Genomic DNA, 13,182 nt, shown 5'->3' on the forward strand with positions numbered 1-13,182 from the left:
TTTTAGAAATGATATAACTCATTAACTTTTCTGATAAATGAAACACCATGGACATTATAAATTCCTCATTAGTTTGCCCAGTTATATTGGAGATTGAGTCAAAATTATGAATTTAAGTAGGACAAAGTTTTTTGTTGTTATTTAACTTTTAGAATACTTTTGTGTTAACTAGATTTTTTTTTCTTAAGCTATCAATTTTTTTCCCTTAAAACTTTTTAGGGAAGAAACTTTTGAAAGTTTAAGTTAGGCCATATACAGTGGTTCACACCTATAATCCCAACACTTTGGGAGGCCAAGGTGGGAAGATCACTTGCGCTCTGGAGTTCAAGACAGCCTGGCCAACATAGTGAGACCTCATCTCTACTAAAAATAAAAATTAGCCAGGCATGGTGGCTCCTGCCTGTGGTCTCAGCTACTTGGGGGGCTAAAGTGGGAAGGTCACTTGAGCACAGGCGATCAAGATCAAGACTGCATTGAGCTATGATTGGGCCACTGCACTCCAGCCTGGGCAACAGAACAAAACCCTGTCTCAAAAACAAACAAACAAACAAAAAATAATAAAGTTGAAGTTACAGATTTAATCATTTAGACCAGGGTCAGCAATTTTTTTTCTGTAAAAGGCTAGATAGTAAATATTTTAAGCTTTGAGATCTATATATTCTCTTTCAAAGCTACTCAACACTTGTTATAAAACAAAAACAGCCACACTTAGCATGTAAACAAATGAACATGGCTGTGTTCCAATAAAACTTTATGTACAAAAAAAAATCAGTGAGCCAAATATGAGCTACAGTTTACCAATCCCTGCCCTAGTGGCTTCTATTTGTACTTAGAATGAAATCAAATTTTTTTTTAATTTTATTATTACTATACTTTAAGTTTTAGGGTACATGTGCACAACGTGCAGGTTTGTTACATATGTATACTTGTGCCATGTTGGTGTGCTGTACCCATTAACTCGTCATTTAGCATTAGGTATATCTCCTAATGCTATCCCTCCTCCCTCCCCCCACCCCACAGCAGTCCCCGAATGTAATCAAATTTTTACTGCAGCCTTGTTAGTAAGACTCTGTGTACCTCTACAACTCATCTCCTAGCACTTTTGCTCACTTTATTCTGGCCCACAGTGGCTTTCTTTTTTCAAGTACACAGAGCACATTTTCATGTTAGGGCCTTTGCTCTGCTATTCTTCTGCCTAGAACACTCTTCCACCACTTGCTTTCTGACCTCCTTCAGGTATCTGCTCAGAGAAAATCTGAGAGGCCTTCCGTTACCACTCTGCCCATCATCCTCCATCCCTTTACAATGCTTTATGTTTCTCCAAAGCATTTCACATTGCCTGGCTATATATTGTATATTTATTTGTTGGCTTCTCTGCCTTCTCTACTAGAACATAAGCTCCATGGGGGTAGGGATATGTCTATCTTATCACTGTTTTGACCCCAGTACCTAGAACAGTACCTGATAAATAATAGTTGCTCCAAATTTATTAAATAAATGAGTTCCATGTTACCTCATTAGTGTCTGACTGGTGACAAATGTTTTTGTCAATATTAGGAAAAATAATAATGTTTTCTTTTATTTTTAACAGAATGGGGTTTCTGTTGAACCAGTCTGGTCACCATCACTCCCATTCCCACTCCCTGCCTTCAAATTCCCCTACCAGAGGTCCTGGGTGTGAACGTAACCATGGGCAGGATAGCCTGGCAGTGAGAGCTGCATTTGTACATGCTTTGGGAGATTTGGTACAGAGTGTTGGTGTGCTAATAGCTGCATACATCATACGATTCAAGGTAATATGATTGGTAATTTTTCTATTTTAAAATGTATTTAATTTCAACATGAAAACTAAGGCTGATTGTCATATCAGTATATTGGACACCAATGCCAGTTCTATTCATTTTACACTGATGTAAGTTTACTTGACAATCATTATAATTCTTTTGTTAGCAGTAAACAAAATGATATCACGTCACAGGGTAACTTATCTGTATTTGGTTTTGTAGTACCTTCACTGGATTATTCAATTTTCTTTTTTATTTATTTATTTATTTTTGAGACAGAGTCTCACTTTCTCACCCAGGCTGGAGTGCAGTGGCACAATCTTGGCTCACTGCAGCCTCTGCCTCCCAGGCTCAAGTGATTATCATGCCCCAGCCTCCCGAGTAGCTGGGATTACAGGTACACACCACCATGCCCAGCTAATTTTTGTATTTTTAGTAGAGACAAGGTTTCGCCATGTTGGCCAGGCTGGTCTCGAATTCCTGGCCTCAAGTGATCCACCCACCTCAGCCTCCCATAGTGCTGAGATTACTGGCATGAGCCGCCATGCTTACCCAGATAACTCAATTTTAAAACTCGTGATTGAATTACTAGGTAGTAAAATGTGCACTGGACTAAAAATCCAGAGATCTGAGTGGGTTCTAGTCTTGGCTCTGCCATTAATGCTTTGACCTTGAGAGCAAATACCTCAGCTCTAAACTTGAGTTCCCTCTTCTTTATTACAAGGGGCTTAGACTAGTGGCTGCTAAAACTTTTTCCAGAGCTGAGTACAGTGGCTGTGCCTATAATCCCAGCTGAGGCTGGAGGATCAGTTGAGCCCAGGAGTTCAAGACCAACCTGGGCAACATAGCAAGACTTTGTCCTTAAAAATACACACACACACACACACACACACACACACACACACACACACACACACAATTCTTTCCAGCTCTAATATTCTAGAAGATTTAGAGACGGCACAAGGAACAATAGAACAAGTGATTACATTTCTGGAAATAGGTCCCATGAGGCAAGTAACATAAACTGTCTAGGATAGAGTGAAGATGCTTTTCAATTACAGTATCCAAGTTTTAAAGGTATTCTGTAATTCTGCTAAAGAAAATCAAGCAAGAAGGGACATATTCCTTGCTTTGCTTTGTAGTCTGTTTTAGATCTGTCTATTTAATCATAAATTTTGATCTATTACTCTTTAGCCAGAATACAAGATTGCTGATCCCATCTGTACATACGTATTTTCATTACTTGTGGCTTTTACAACATTTCGAATCATATGGGATACCGTAGTTATAATACTAGAAGGTAAGATCTCACTGATATCCTCATTATGAGTTTATTACTTCCCTAAAGCAGATTGGGAGTCAGGGGACATTCTGAATAGGAATTACATGTTTTGCTTTCTACTAATACCTTTTAGGCTATATAACAGTACCTTACATGTATGTAACATATAAGAATTAATGAACTCTCCCATCTTTTACCCATTTGACACTTATAATAGCTAAGCAAAGTAGGTAAGGCAGATAATGTGGTAAATTATCCCCATTTACAAATAAGAAAATTGAGGTTCAGAGGGATAACATACTTTGGTTAAGGTCATGTTGCTAATAAACTGTGGCACTAGGACAAAAATGCAATTCTAGACTATGTATTAATTCCTTAATTTCCACTTAAATTGTGACTTTGTTGTATTTACTGCATTCTTGCCTGACTGATATTATGTGTAATCATGAAAATAAAAGTTCTTAACAATAGGCTTGTTATCATTATATATTCTTTTCTTTTCTTCCTTTTTTCTTTTTTTTTTTTCTTAGCTTATCTGTTAATGAAGTATTCTGGTTTGATTGGCATTCCTTTTTAGTGAGAATGAATATGTTTTTACAGTATGTATTACCCTCTTGTATATATCTTACATTTTTAATAAAAATATATGTGTACATGGTTTATCTTGAAGTATTAATATTTTAAAGTATTTGTTTAAACTGAATTTAGCAAAGCCATTTGTTTTCTTTGATAAATGTCTTATCGGTAATGTAAAAGTTCCTTTATTTCCAGAATAAATTTTACTTAGAAATTATATATTCCTAATAGGTGTGCCAAGCCATTTGAATGTAGACTATATCAAAGAAGCCTTGATGAAAATAGAAGATGTATATTCAGTCGAAGATTTAAATATCTGGTCTCTCACTTCAGGAAAATCTACTGCCATAGTTCACATACAGCTAAGTATGTTGCTGGTAGTAAATGTGGGCCTGGGGTTGGTGGACTTCTGTCTTTGAAACTAAACATCCCTGCTTATAATTATGTAGGAAGACTTTTCTGCTGAAAAGATTTGTTTTAAGACAAAAGCCTTTGTCTTTAAAAAACAAAGGCTTTTGTTAAGAGCCTTAAACAAAAGACTCTTTAAAGGGTAAGTTGCAGGTCAGTATTGATACCAGAACAATAATTCTCTATCTCTTTGAGATATTACAAACTGATTTTAACCTTCAGATTAAAGGCATTAAGAATATTTCCCAACCGGCATGGTAGCTCATGCCTGTAATCCTAGCACTTTGGAAGACAGAGGTGGGTGGATCACCTGAGGTCAGGAGTTCGAGACCAGCCTGGCCAACATGGTGAAACCCCGTCTCTACTAAATATACAAAAATTAGCTAGGCATGGTGGTGCATGCCTGTAATCCCAGCTAGTCGGGAGGCTGAGGCAGGAGAATTGCCTGAACTCATGAAGTGGAGGTTGCAGTGAGCCGAGATTGTGCCACTGCAGTCCAGTCTGGGTGACAGAGCAAGACTCCATCTCGGAAAAAAAAAAAAAAACAACGAATATTTCCCAGCCTGGCACGTTGACTTACGCCTGTAATCCCAACATTTTGGGAGGCCAAGGTGGGTGGATCACCTGAGGTCAGGAGTTCAAGACCAGCCTGGCCAACATGACAAAACCCCATCTCTACTAAAAAATACAAAAATTAGCCGGTCGTGATGACACGTGCCTGTAATCCCAGCTACTTGGGAGGCTGAGGCAGGAGAATTGCTTGCACTCAGGACGCAGAGGCTACAGTGAGCCAAGATGGCGCCATTGTACTCCAGCCTGGGTAACAAGAGCGAAACTCCATCTCAAAAATTTAAAAAAAAAAATGAAAGAATATTTCCCATGCTCTTTTCTACATAGGAAAAGCTAGATTCTTACATTTTTATTTCTTCAAGTCATTTCACAGATTGATGCTATTGATGCTTTTTAAATCAAAATAATACATGCATGAGGTTTACTTTTAATGTGCATAAGATATTTTAATGACAGGTTTGTAACTGATGTCTGGTGTTCTTTCTCTACCTGAGAGTAGACTGGAGAGGTTAGAATAATGAGAAGCCATTAAGGATGTGTAAATTGACCTACTTATCTAACAGAATAGCTTAGAGAGGGTAGAAATCAGACTAATAAAAATATATTCCCAGTATATTTGTTGTTTTTTTCCTTGTATCTTATTCAAGATGTAACTGTACAATGGATAGTAATGATATTTTCTTGACATTGCAGTTCCTGGAAGTTCATCTAAATGGGAGGAAGTACAGTCCAAAGCAAACCATTTATTATTGAACACATTTGGCATGTATAGATGTACTATTCAGCTTCAGAGTTACAGGCAAGAAGTGGACAGAACTTGTGCAAATTGTCAGAGTTCTAGTCCCTAATTAATTTTATATATTTTGGGGACTCTTGCCTTATTTATCCTGCAGTCACAGACTTGAGAGCAATAAATGCAAACCTAAATGAGAAAATGGAATCCCTGACAGCTGTGTCCATATCAAGCGTCAGTCTCTCAGTCGCCCCAACCTGACAGTGCTAGTCTCTGTTTAATGGTAAAAGGAGACTTTGCCATAATTTTCAGATGAAGATGTTTCCCAAACACTGTTTACAGAATGAGACGTGACTCTACAGATACCTCATAGAAGACAATCCAAGATCATACTTCATTAATTTGACAGAGTACATGTCTTAAAGGAAGCATCAAGAATTCAATATTTGCATTTAAAAATACTTTTTAAGGCCATTTTATATTAAGCCAGTGCTGGAAAACTGAATTTTTTTTATTATGTATAATAATCTCGACACCCAGCTTCTGGAATTGCTGCTTTCTTTTTACAGAAATTACTACCCAACAGATTTCAGAAAGTACTAGTAGTTATCCCGAAAGTGGAATAAGCATGTATTCCTAAGTGTTTCAGAAATGTTTTATTTCACAAATAAGTCTTAATGTTATTGTTATGGTTATACTTTATAAACAACCTTTTCCAGATGCTACAGGGTTTTGAATCTCAAAGTTAACATTTTTGATTATTTGTAATCTTAGAACCAAATCTTTACTTATTGTGGTCGCTGTTATTAAATGATTTAGGAAATACTTTCAATATTATTCTGAATGGCTGAAGTTAGTCTTAAACTCAAATTACTATATGATGATTTAAAACAAAATAAAAGAGCAAGGATAGGGGTTGGAGTTTCAGGTTTAGGTCTTCCCAACATCACTTTTATCATTCATGGAATTGTCTTAAAAAAGCAAGAGACTGCAAAATGTAAACAGTAATCTTCTGTCCCTTTAACAACTGCCAACAATTTGTACAAAAAATGTGGTACATTGGTTCCTGCCTCCACTCCAGATCATCTGTGTGTTTAGCCTTTCGGGTAAACTCTAGAGGGTTCAGTTTATAATTCCCACCTTTGACATAGTTTAACAACATTACTTCGGAGAGAATTTTATGTTTTATGATACGCGTTATGTTTTATTATATATTTTATGTTTTATGATATGGGTTAGGGATTCTCCGTGGACTCCAGAAACCCTAAAATACAATTTTGAGGTTTTCCAATAATACCATAGCAGAAATGTCCAAGGGGTTGGGGGAAGATATTACTTTGAGAAAACAGAAATGTAAAGGATTTGTGACCTTATGTATGTGTGTGGTTTTTTTGTTTTTGTTCTTGAGAGAATCTCACTCTGTCACCCAGGCTGGAGTGCAGTGGCACGTGACCTCTGCTCACTGCAACCTCTGCCTCCTGGGTTCAAGTGATTCTTCTGCCTCAGCCTCCCAGCTAGCTGGGACTACAGGTACACCACACCCAGCTCATTTTTTTGTATTTTTAGTAGAGATGGGGTTTCGCCATGTTGGCCTGTCTGGTCTTGAACTCCTGACCTCAGTTGATCCGCCTGCCTCAGCCTTCCAGAGTGCTGGGATTACAGCATGAGCCACCATGCCTGGCCTGTATGTGTGTGTTTTAAAGCACTAGATAGGGATGGACATTAAATCTGTGTTGCAGGGAAACTAAACAGAGGTTTCCAAACTGAAGGCAACCTAATTGTAAATGCCTCTGTTAAAGAGGCGGCTTGACTGTTCATGTTTCATTTTGCAACCATTGGTTTTGAGATTATCTTTTATGCACATTTGGAGTCCCTTTTCAACAGTGACAGTTTCTTACACCAAGAATGGATATGGTTCTTGGGCTCCTCTAAGAATCAGAGTAGGGTAACAATGTACCAGGCAAATTGTGAGTTGAAATTCTAGATAAGCATGCAGATGACTTACAATATAAATGAAGAATAGGAAACATTTTATCTTCTTACCAAGTACCTTACTATAAGTAAACCTAAGATAAGAAAACCCAGATTTACCTATAAGATTGTTGGGAGTTAATGGTGTCAATAAAAGGATTGATGGTCCCTCTAATGAAACCCCGTAGATGTTTGTTGAATTGAACTGAAAATTTATGTGGCCAGACACAGTGGCTCATGCCTGTAATCTCAGCATTTGGGGAGGCAAAGGTGGGAGTATCCCTTGAGGCCAAGAGTTCATGACCAGCCTGGTCTTTTGTAGAGACCCTATCTCTACAAAAATATAAAAATTAGCCAGGCGTCGTGCACACCTGTAGTATCAGCTACTTGTAAGGCTGTGGCAGAAGTGCTTGAGCCCAGGAGGTTGAGGCTGCAGTGAGCCGTGTCCACACCATTGCACTCCAGCCTGAGTAACAAAATGAGACCCTATCTCAAAAACAAAAAGAAAATATACATGATGGGATTCCTATTGTGAAGTCATTTAAAATAATGACTCGAATTTCTCAGAAATTTTAGGAGCATATAAACTATTTAAATCAAAATATTCTTACATATAGAAACCAAGTGAGAATAAATGAGAGATATTTCAGTGGACATCTGGACATATTTATGGACTGAGTATCTAGCAAGTAGAAAGGAAAAAAATTCATCATACTCTAATCATTTTTTTATATCTATTGAGCTTGTTTCTTGCAAACTTTTCTTTATCTTATAAAGGCATATCTCGCTTTTATATCAACCTGTTCCTTAAAAAACGTATTTGATAAAACAGGCTAAAATTCATTTGAGTATTGAAAAGAATTCTTTTTTTTTTTTTTAAGATGGTGTCTCACTGTCACCCAGGCTGGAGTGCAGTGGCACAATTCGGCTCACTGCAGTCTCTGCCTCCCAGGCTCAAGCGATCCTCCCATCTCAGCCTCCCAAGTAGCTGGTACCACAGGCATGCACCACCACACCCAGCTAATTTTTTGTATTTTCGGTAGACACAGTGTTTCACCATGTTGCCCAGGCTGGTCTTGAACTCCTGAGCTCAAGTGATCTGCCCACCTCAGCCTCCCAAAGTGCTGGGATTATAGGCATGAACCACTGTGCCCAGCCAAAAAGAATCCTTTTGTAAAATACAGAAACACTGCAAACCTTTGTAAATCTTTTTTTTTTTTTTTTTAATGAGATGGGGTCTCCCTATGTTGCCCAGGCTGGTCTTGAGCTCCTGGCCTCAAGAAATCCTCCCACCTCGGGCTCCCAAAGGGCTGGGATTACAGGGTGTGAGCCACCGCACCCAGCCATGGAAACTTTTGTAAATCTTAACTATCGTGTTCTGCTTAAAGTGAGGTACACATAAAGTTTCCTGTGCTTTGTTTTTGTAGCAAGAACTACATAGTTTGTATCTTTACCTTACTGAGTCTATGAGATTTGAGAATTTGATTTCACCTTTTGTAACTTAACAAAACCCACAGAAAAGGACGTTAACTTAGCAGATAGGACCAAGGACTGAATGACTGCTGACAAAAAGTGTTTGGTCTGTCCTTCACTTGTTGAGCTACAACCATGGATTACACTTCTCAGCTGAGCTCTCAAAGAGCTCTATGCCCTGTGAAAAGCAGTGGCTGAGTTGGATGAACACATAACATTGTTAATTTTGCACTGGGAAAACAGATTACGACAGGACCACAGACCACAATATAAAAACTTGGCAGTTCTTTGGTGTGATATATTTTAATTAATATTTGCAAATAATCAGTTACTTGGGTACATAAGCCTGTGTTTCACAACTATGGCCAGATGCAGCCTTTTGATCTGTTTCAGGAAAAGACCTATTATTCCACTAACAATTATGCTGCCTTAGAAACATAATGGGAGTGTAACTGAAGAAAGCATATCTCAGAAGGGTTTGATATGCAGAACTGGAAGCTACTGTAATTCCTCCATACATTTCCATTAGCTATGCCTTATGTAATGTGAGTCAGATTTTTACAACTTAGAGTTCCCATCACTGTTTTTTTGCCACATCACCGGGTTTCTTATTTCACTGTTTTCTTTTCAACTTTGGGTGCTTTATTTCCATTCTCTAAAACTAAGTTTCTTGCTCTTACAAGACTTAGTGTTCCTCTTGAACCCAGGTGTCCCACCTGACAGTGTTTGTCTTTGGTAGACTTTCCAGAATAGCCATAGTCAAGTTCAGACACGTGAGCTTCTCTCTCATTTTAATGTGAGGAAAATCATCTTTCAGAGACAAGGCACCGCCTAGAAATGTATGTCCAGGTAGGAAAAAACCTTTTTAAAATGGCAGGTTGTTCCTGATCAGATTTCTCTGCACACCGGACTTCGTAGAGTAAGTGTGGTAGACAAAGAGACCACTGCACAACCACCAGTGAATATCATTGCTAAGAAGACTCTGGGTCGTGTTTCTCAGCCACTCTCACAGCTTTTGTAGAATTAATCATTTGATTTTGAAACAAGCAGTTAGCTAAATCTATTTTCCTTTTATGCATATATGTTAATTGGCTCAACTTAATATGGTGTTCTTACAGAATATGAGCCCATTTGAAATAAGGTTTTAGGCAATTTTGCTGTTGGCTCTGATTTGTATATAGCAAATTTAAAGTTACAGAGTGTTTCCTAGATATAAGATTAGTTCATTTGGTTCATTTTGTCTTTGAACCAAGCCAAGCTCATGAGCCAGTTGGTTATTAGTCGTAAATGAACACACATCACTATATGCTATGTTGAGGGGAGGCAAGTCTGATCTCCAAATAATTGATAAAGCTTAATATCTCTGTAGCCAAAATACAATTTGCAAACCCTAACTCCAGATGTGTTGTGTGAATCTTGACAACCAGGGCTTGAGATTTGTTTTACTGATTGCCAATCAGGTATATTATTTGTGATGTTCGTGGGAGCATGCAAATTAGAAGACAGTGTTGTGGGAGTTCCTCAGTATTGAATTACATGTGCACACTCAGGCCCGCCAGTCATTGAATTCTCACTTGTAAAGGGTTTAACCTGCTGTTCCAATCATTGAGGACCAATTTGATTTTTTGATAAGATTGGAAAACATTTATGGAGACTTTCCCAGTTAAATCTATGACAGTGTCCACTTAAATAGTGCAATTTAGTGTATTCTCAGATAACTGCAACACAAAATTGAAATATGCCAGTATGTCATCTTTCTACCTGGAAGATACTGTATATTTGGAAAGTTTATGCTTCTCTCAATAAATACATGTTATTAAATAAGCCATATCACAGTTTAAGAAATTGTATATACTTTATCATATGCCCTTTCAGAAACCAGGTATTTTGCATATGATTGATTTTAGAAAGATTTTGAAGCTGGGGTTTGTCCATGTTAATTAAGATCAAAGTATATATATATATATATAAATGTACTGTATTTGCAACTTTCAAATTGTAATTTCCTATACACTTCTTATTAAAGTGTTGTTTTGCCATGTGGTTTATTAAATAAAAATGTACAGTCCCTTAAATATCTGCTCTTTTTATTAAGTAATATTAGTAGGCCTAAAAACATTGTTCTTAAAAACAAAAGAAAATCTTTTATAACCTATCTAGTTTTATAATGTCATTTTATAATGCTCTCTTATATGTTTAAGAAATAAAACTGAAAAAATCTTCTTCTAGATAGTATAGAAAGATTTATTAAAAGAACCTTTCTCTTTTGGTATCAGTCACATGCAGTGACCCTACAGTCCCATCAACAGTGGCAGAAAGGAAAGAAAGAAGCCACTGTAAAATAGACTGGTGAGGACCACCAGGAAGTCTGAGAGTAAGAGCCTGCTGACTCTCCAATCGTGTGGACCAGTCCACACTATACCTCCCAGGCCAAATCTGGCCTGCAAGCCTGTTTTATTTGCCCCAAGAACTAAGAATGATTTTTACATCTATTAAAAATAAATCACTGGGTGCAGTGGCTCACGCCTGTAATCCTAACATTTCGGGAGGCCGAGGCAGGTGGATTGCTTGAACCCAGGAGTTCAAGACCAGCCTTGGCAACATGGTGAAACCTCATCTCTACAAAAAATACAAAAATTAACTGGGCATGGTGGCACATGCCTATGATCCCAGCTACTCAGGAGGCTGAAAGATAGGAGGATCGCTTGAGCTCAGGAGGTCTAGGCTACACTGAGCCATGATGGTGCCACTGCTGTCTAGCCTGAGTGACAGTGAGACCCTGTCCCCATCCCCCCCAAAAAAACAGGAGAGTAATATTTCATGGCATGTGAAAATTATATGGACTTTAAGTGAATTTCTGTGTCTATAAAGCGTTACTGGAACACACCACACTCATTCAGTTACGTATTGTCTATGGCTGCTTCCATGCTACTGTGGAGAGTTGCGTAGTGACATAAAATATTTACTATCTGGCCCTTTATAGGAAACGTTTACCAACCCCTGGTGTAGAGTGTTTTAAGACTATAACAAGCTGGGTGCGGTGGCTCATGCCACTTTGGGAGGCCGGAGTGGGTACTTGAGGTCAGGAGTTTGAGACCAGCCTGGCCAACAATGGTGAAACCCTGTGTCTACTAAAAATACAAAAATTAGCTTGGCGTGGTGGCAGGTGCCTATAGTCCCAGCTACTTGGAAGGCTGAAGTGGAAGAATTACTTGAACCCAGGAGGTGGAGGTTGCAGCGAGCTGAGCCGAGATCACACCACTGCACTGTAGCCTGGGCAACAGAGTGAGACTCCGTCTCAAAAAAAAAAAAAAAAAAAAACTTTAACAGCGTATATGGATGCAGTGAAGTCTCCTAGAACCTGCTTGCAAGTTTTTGTGACTGGCAAGTCTGAAGCAACCTGAGTCACCAAAGGTTCTTTCATACCTTTACCTTTTTTCTCATTTTAATCTTCCTTTGGGTTTGGGGCAGAATATAAGAAAAGAGTAGCAAGATTTCAAATATTATTCATGTGCCGTATGCTGTAACATCACTAGCAAAGCATTTTCCTTACTAGAACACCATGATCACCAGAATCATTTAAGTAGACTTTTCAACAGAAAAGCTTATTCAGTTGATTTTTAGATTTTTCACTTGTTATAAAAAAAGTTAAGAAAATAAAAATATGTGTAGAGTACCTTATGTAATTTGTGCCAATTGGGGGCCCACAAATGATGTTCTTCAAGGTTTTTAAGTTTCCTAGCAAAAGACAACAATATTTAATAAATATTGTAATAAAATATAGTTGTAAATATATTAGTATAGACTGAGCCTGTAATCCCAGCACTTTGGGAGGCTGAGGCAGATGGATCACTTTGAGCTCAGGAGTTGAGCCCAGCCTGGGCAACAATGGTGAAACCCCATCTCTACAAAAAATAAAAAAATGAGCCAGGCATGGTGGCACGTCTGTGGTCCCAGCTACTTGGGAGGCTGAAGCTGGCTAATTGCTTGAGTCTAGAAGGCAGATGTTGCAGGAAGTCAAGACTGCACCACTGCACTCCAGCCTGCTGGGCGACAGAGTGAGATCCTGATTAAAAAAAATAATAATACATATATATATGTATTATATATACTAGTAAAGATTGAGATGTTACTTATTATTTGATTGTCTACCTAGCTATATTTCTATTTTGATGTGTCATTTTTTTTGGTCCATGTCAGATGTTAAATACTAATTTGGGGTAACAGTCTTACAAGCTCTTGTTTATGCTAAACTTTAGTATATTCATAGAGTAATATTTTTGGCTATATTTCGACTTCAACTATGGTCCCATAATAATTGCTATAAGCTATGAAATAGACTAGGCACAAATAGAACGTATGAAGCCTTATAACAAAATATAATC

At 38.0% G+C, this 13,182-nt stretch overlaps 1 protein-coding gene across 1 annotated transcript in view; it reads left to right on the forward strand.

Moving 5' to 3' along the window:
- Nucleotides 1-10,872, forward strand: part of SLC30A4 (solute carrier family 30 member 4) — a 44,704-nt gene extending 33,832 nt beyond the window's left edge. Inside the window, exons 5-8 of the mRNA XM_055278988.2 lie at nucleotides 1,592-1,793; nucleotides 2,979-3,084; nucleotides 3,874-4,008; nucleotides 5,314-10,872. Coding sequence (XP_055134963.1) covers nucleotides 1,592-1,793; nucleotides 2,979-3,084; nucleotides 3,874-4,008; nucleotides 5,314-5,468 — 598 coding nt within the window. The 3' untranslated portion in view covers nucleotides 5,469-10,872. The remainder of the gene's footprint in view (nucleotides 1-1,591; nucleotides 1,794-2,978; nucleotides 3,085-3,873; nucleotides 4,009-5,313) is intronic.
- The last annotated feature ends 2,310 nt before the right edge of the window (nucleotides 10,873-13,182 follow it).

Source organism: Symphalangus syndactylus, chromosome 5 (genome assembly GCF_028878055.3).
Source record: "Symphalangus syndactylus isolate Jambi chromosome 5, NHGRI_mSymSyn1-v2.1_pri, whole genome shotgun sequence".
Lineage (NCBI taxonomy): Eukaryota > Metazoa > Chordata > Mammalia > Primates > Hylobatidae > Symphalangus > Symphalangus syndactylus.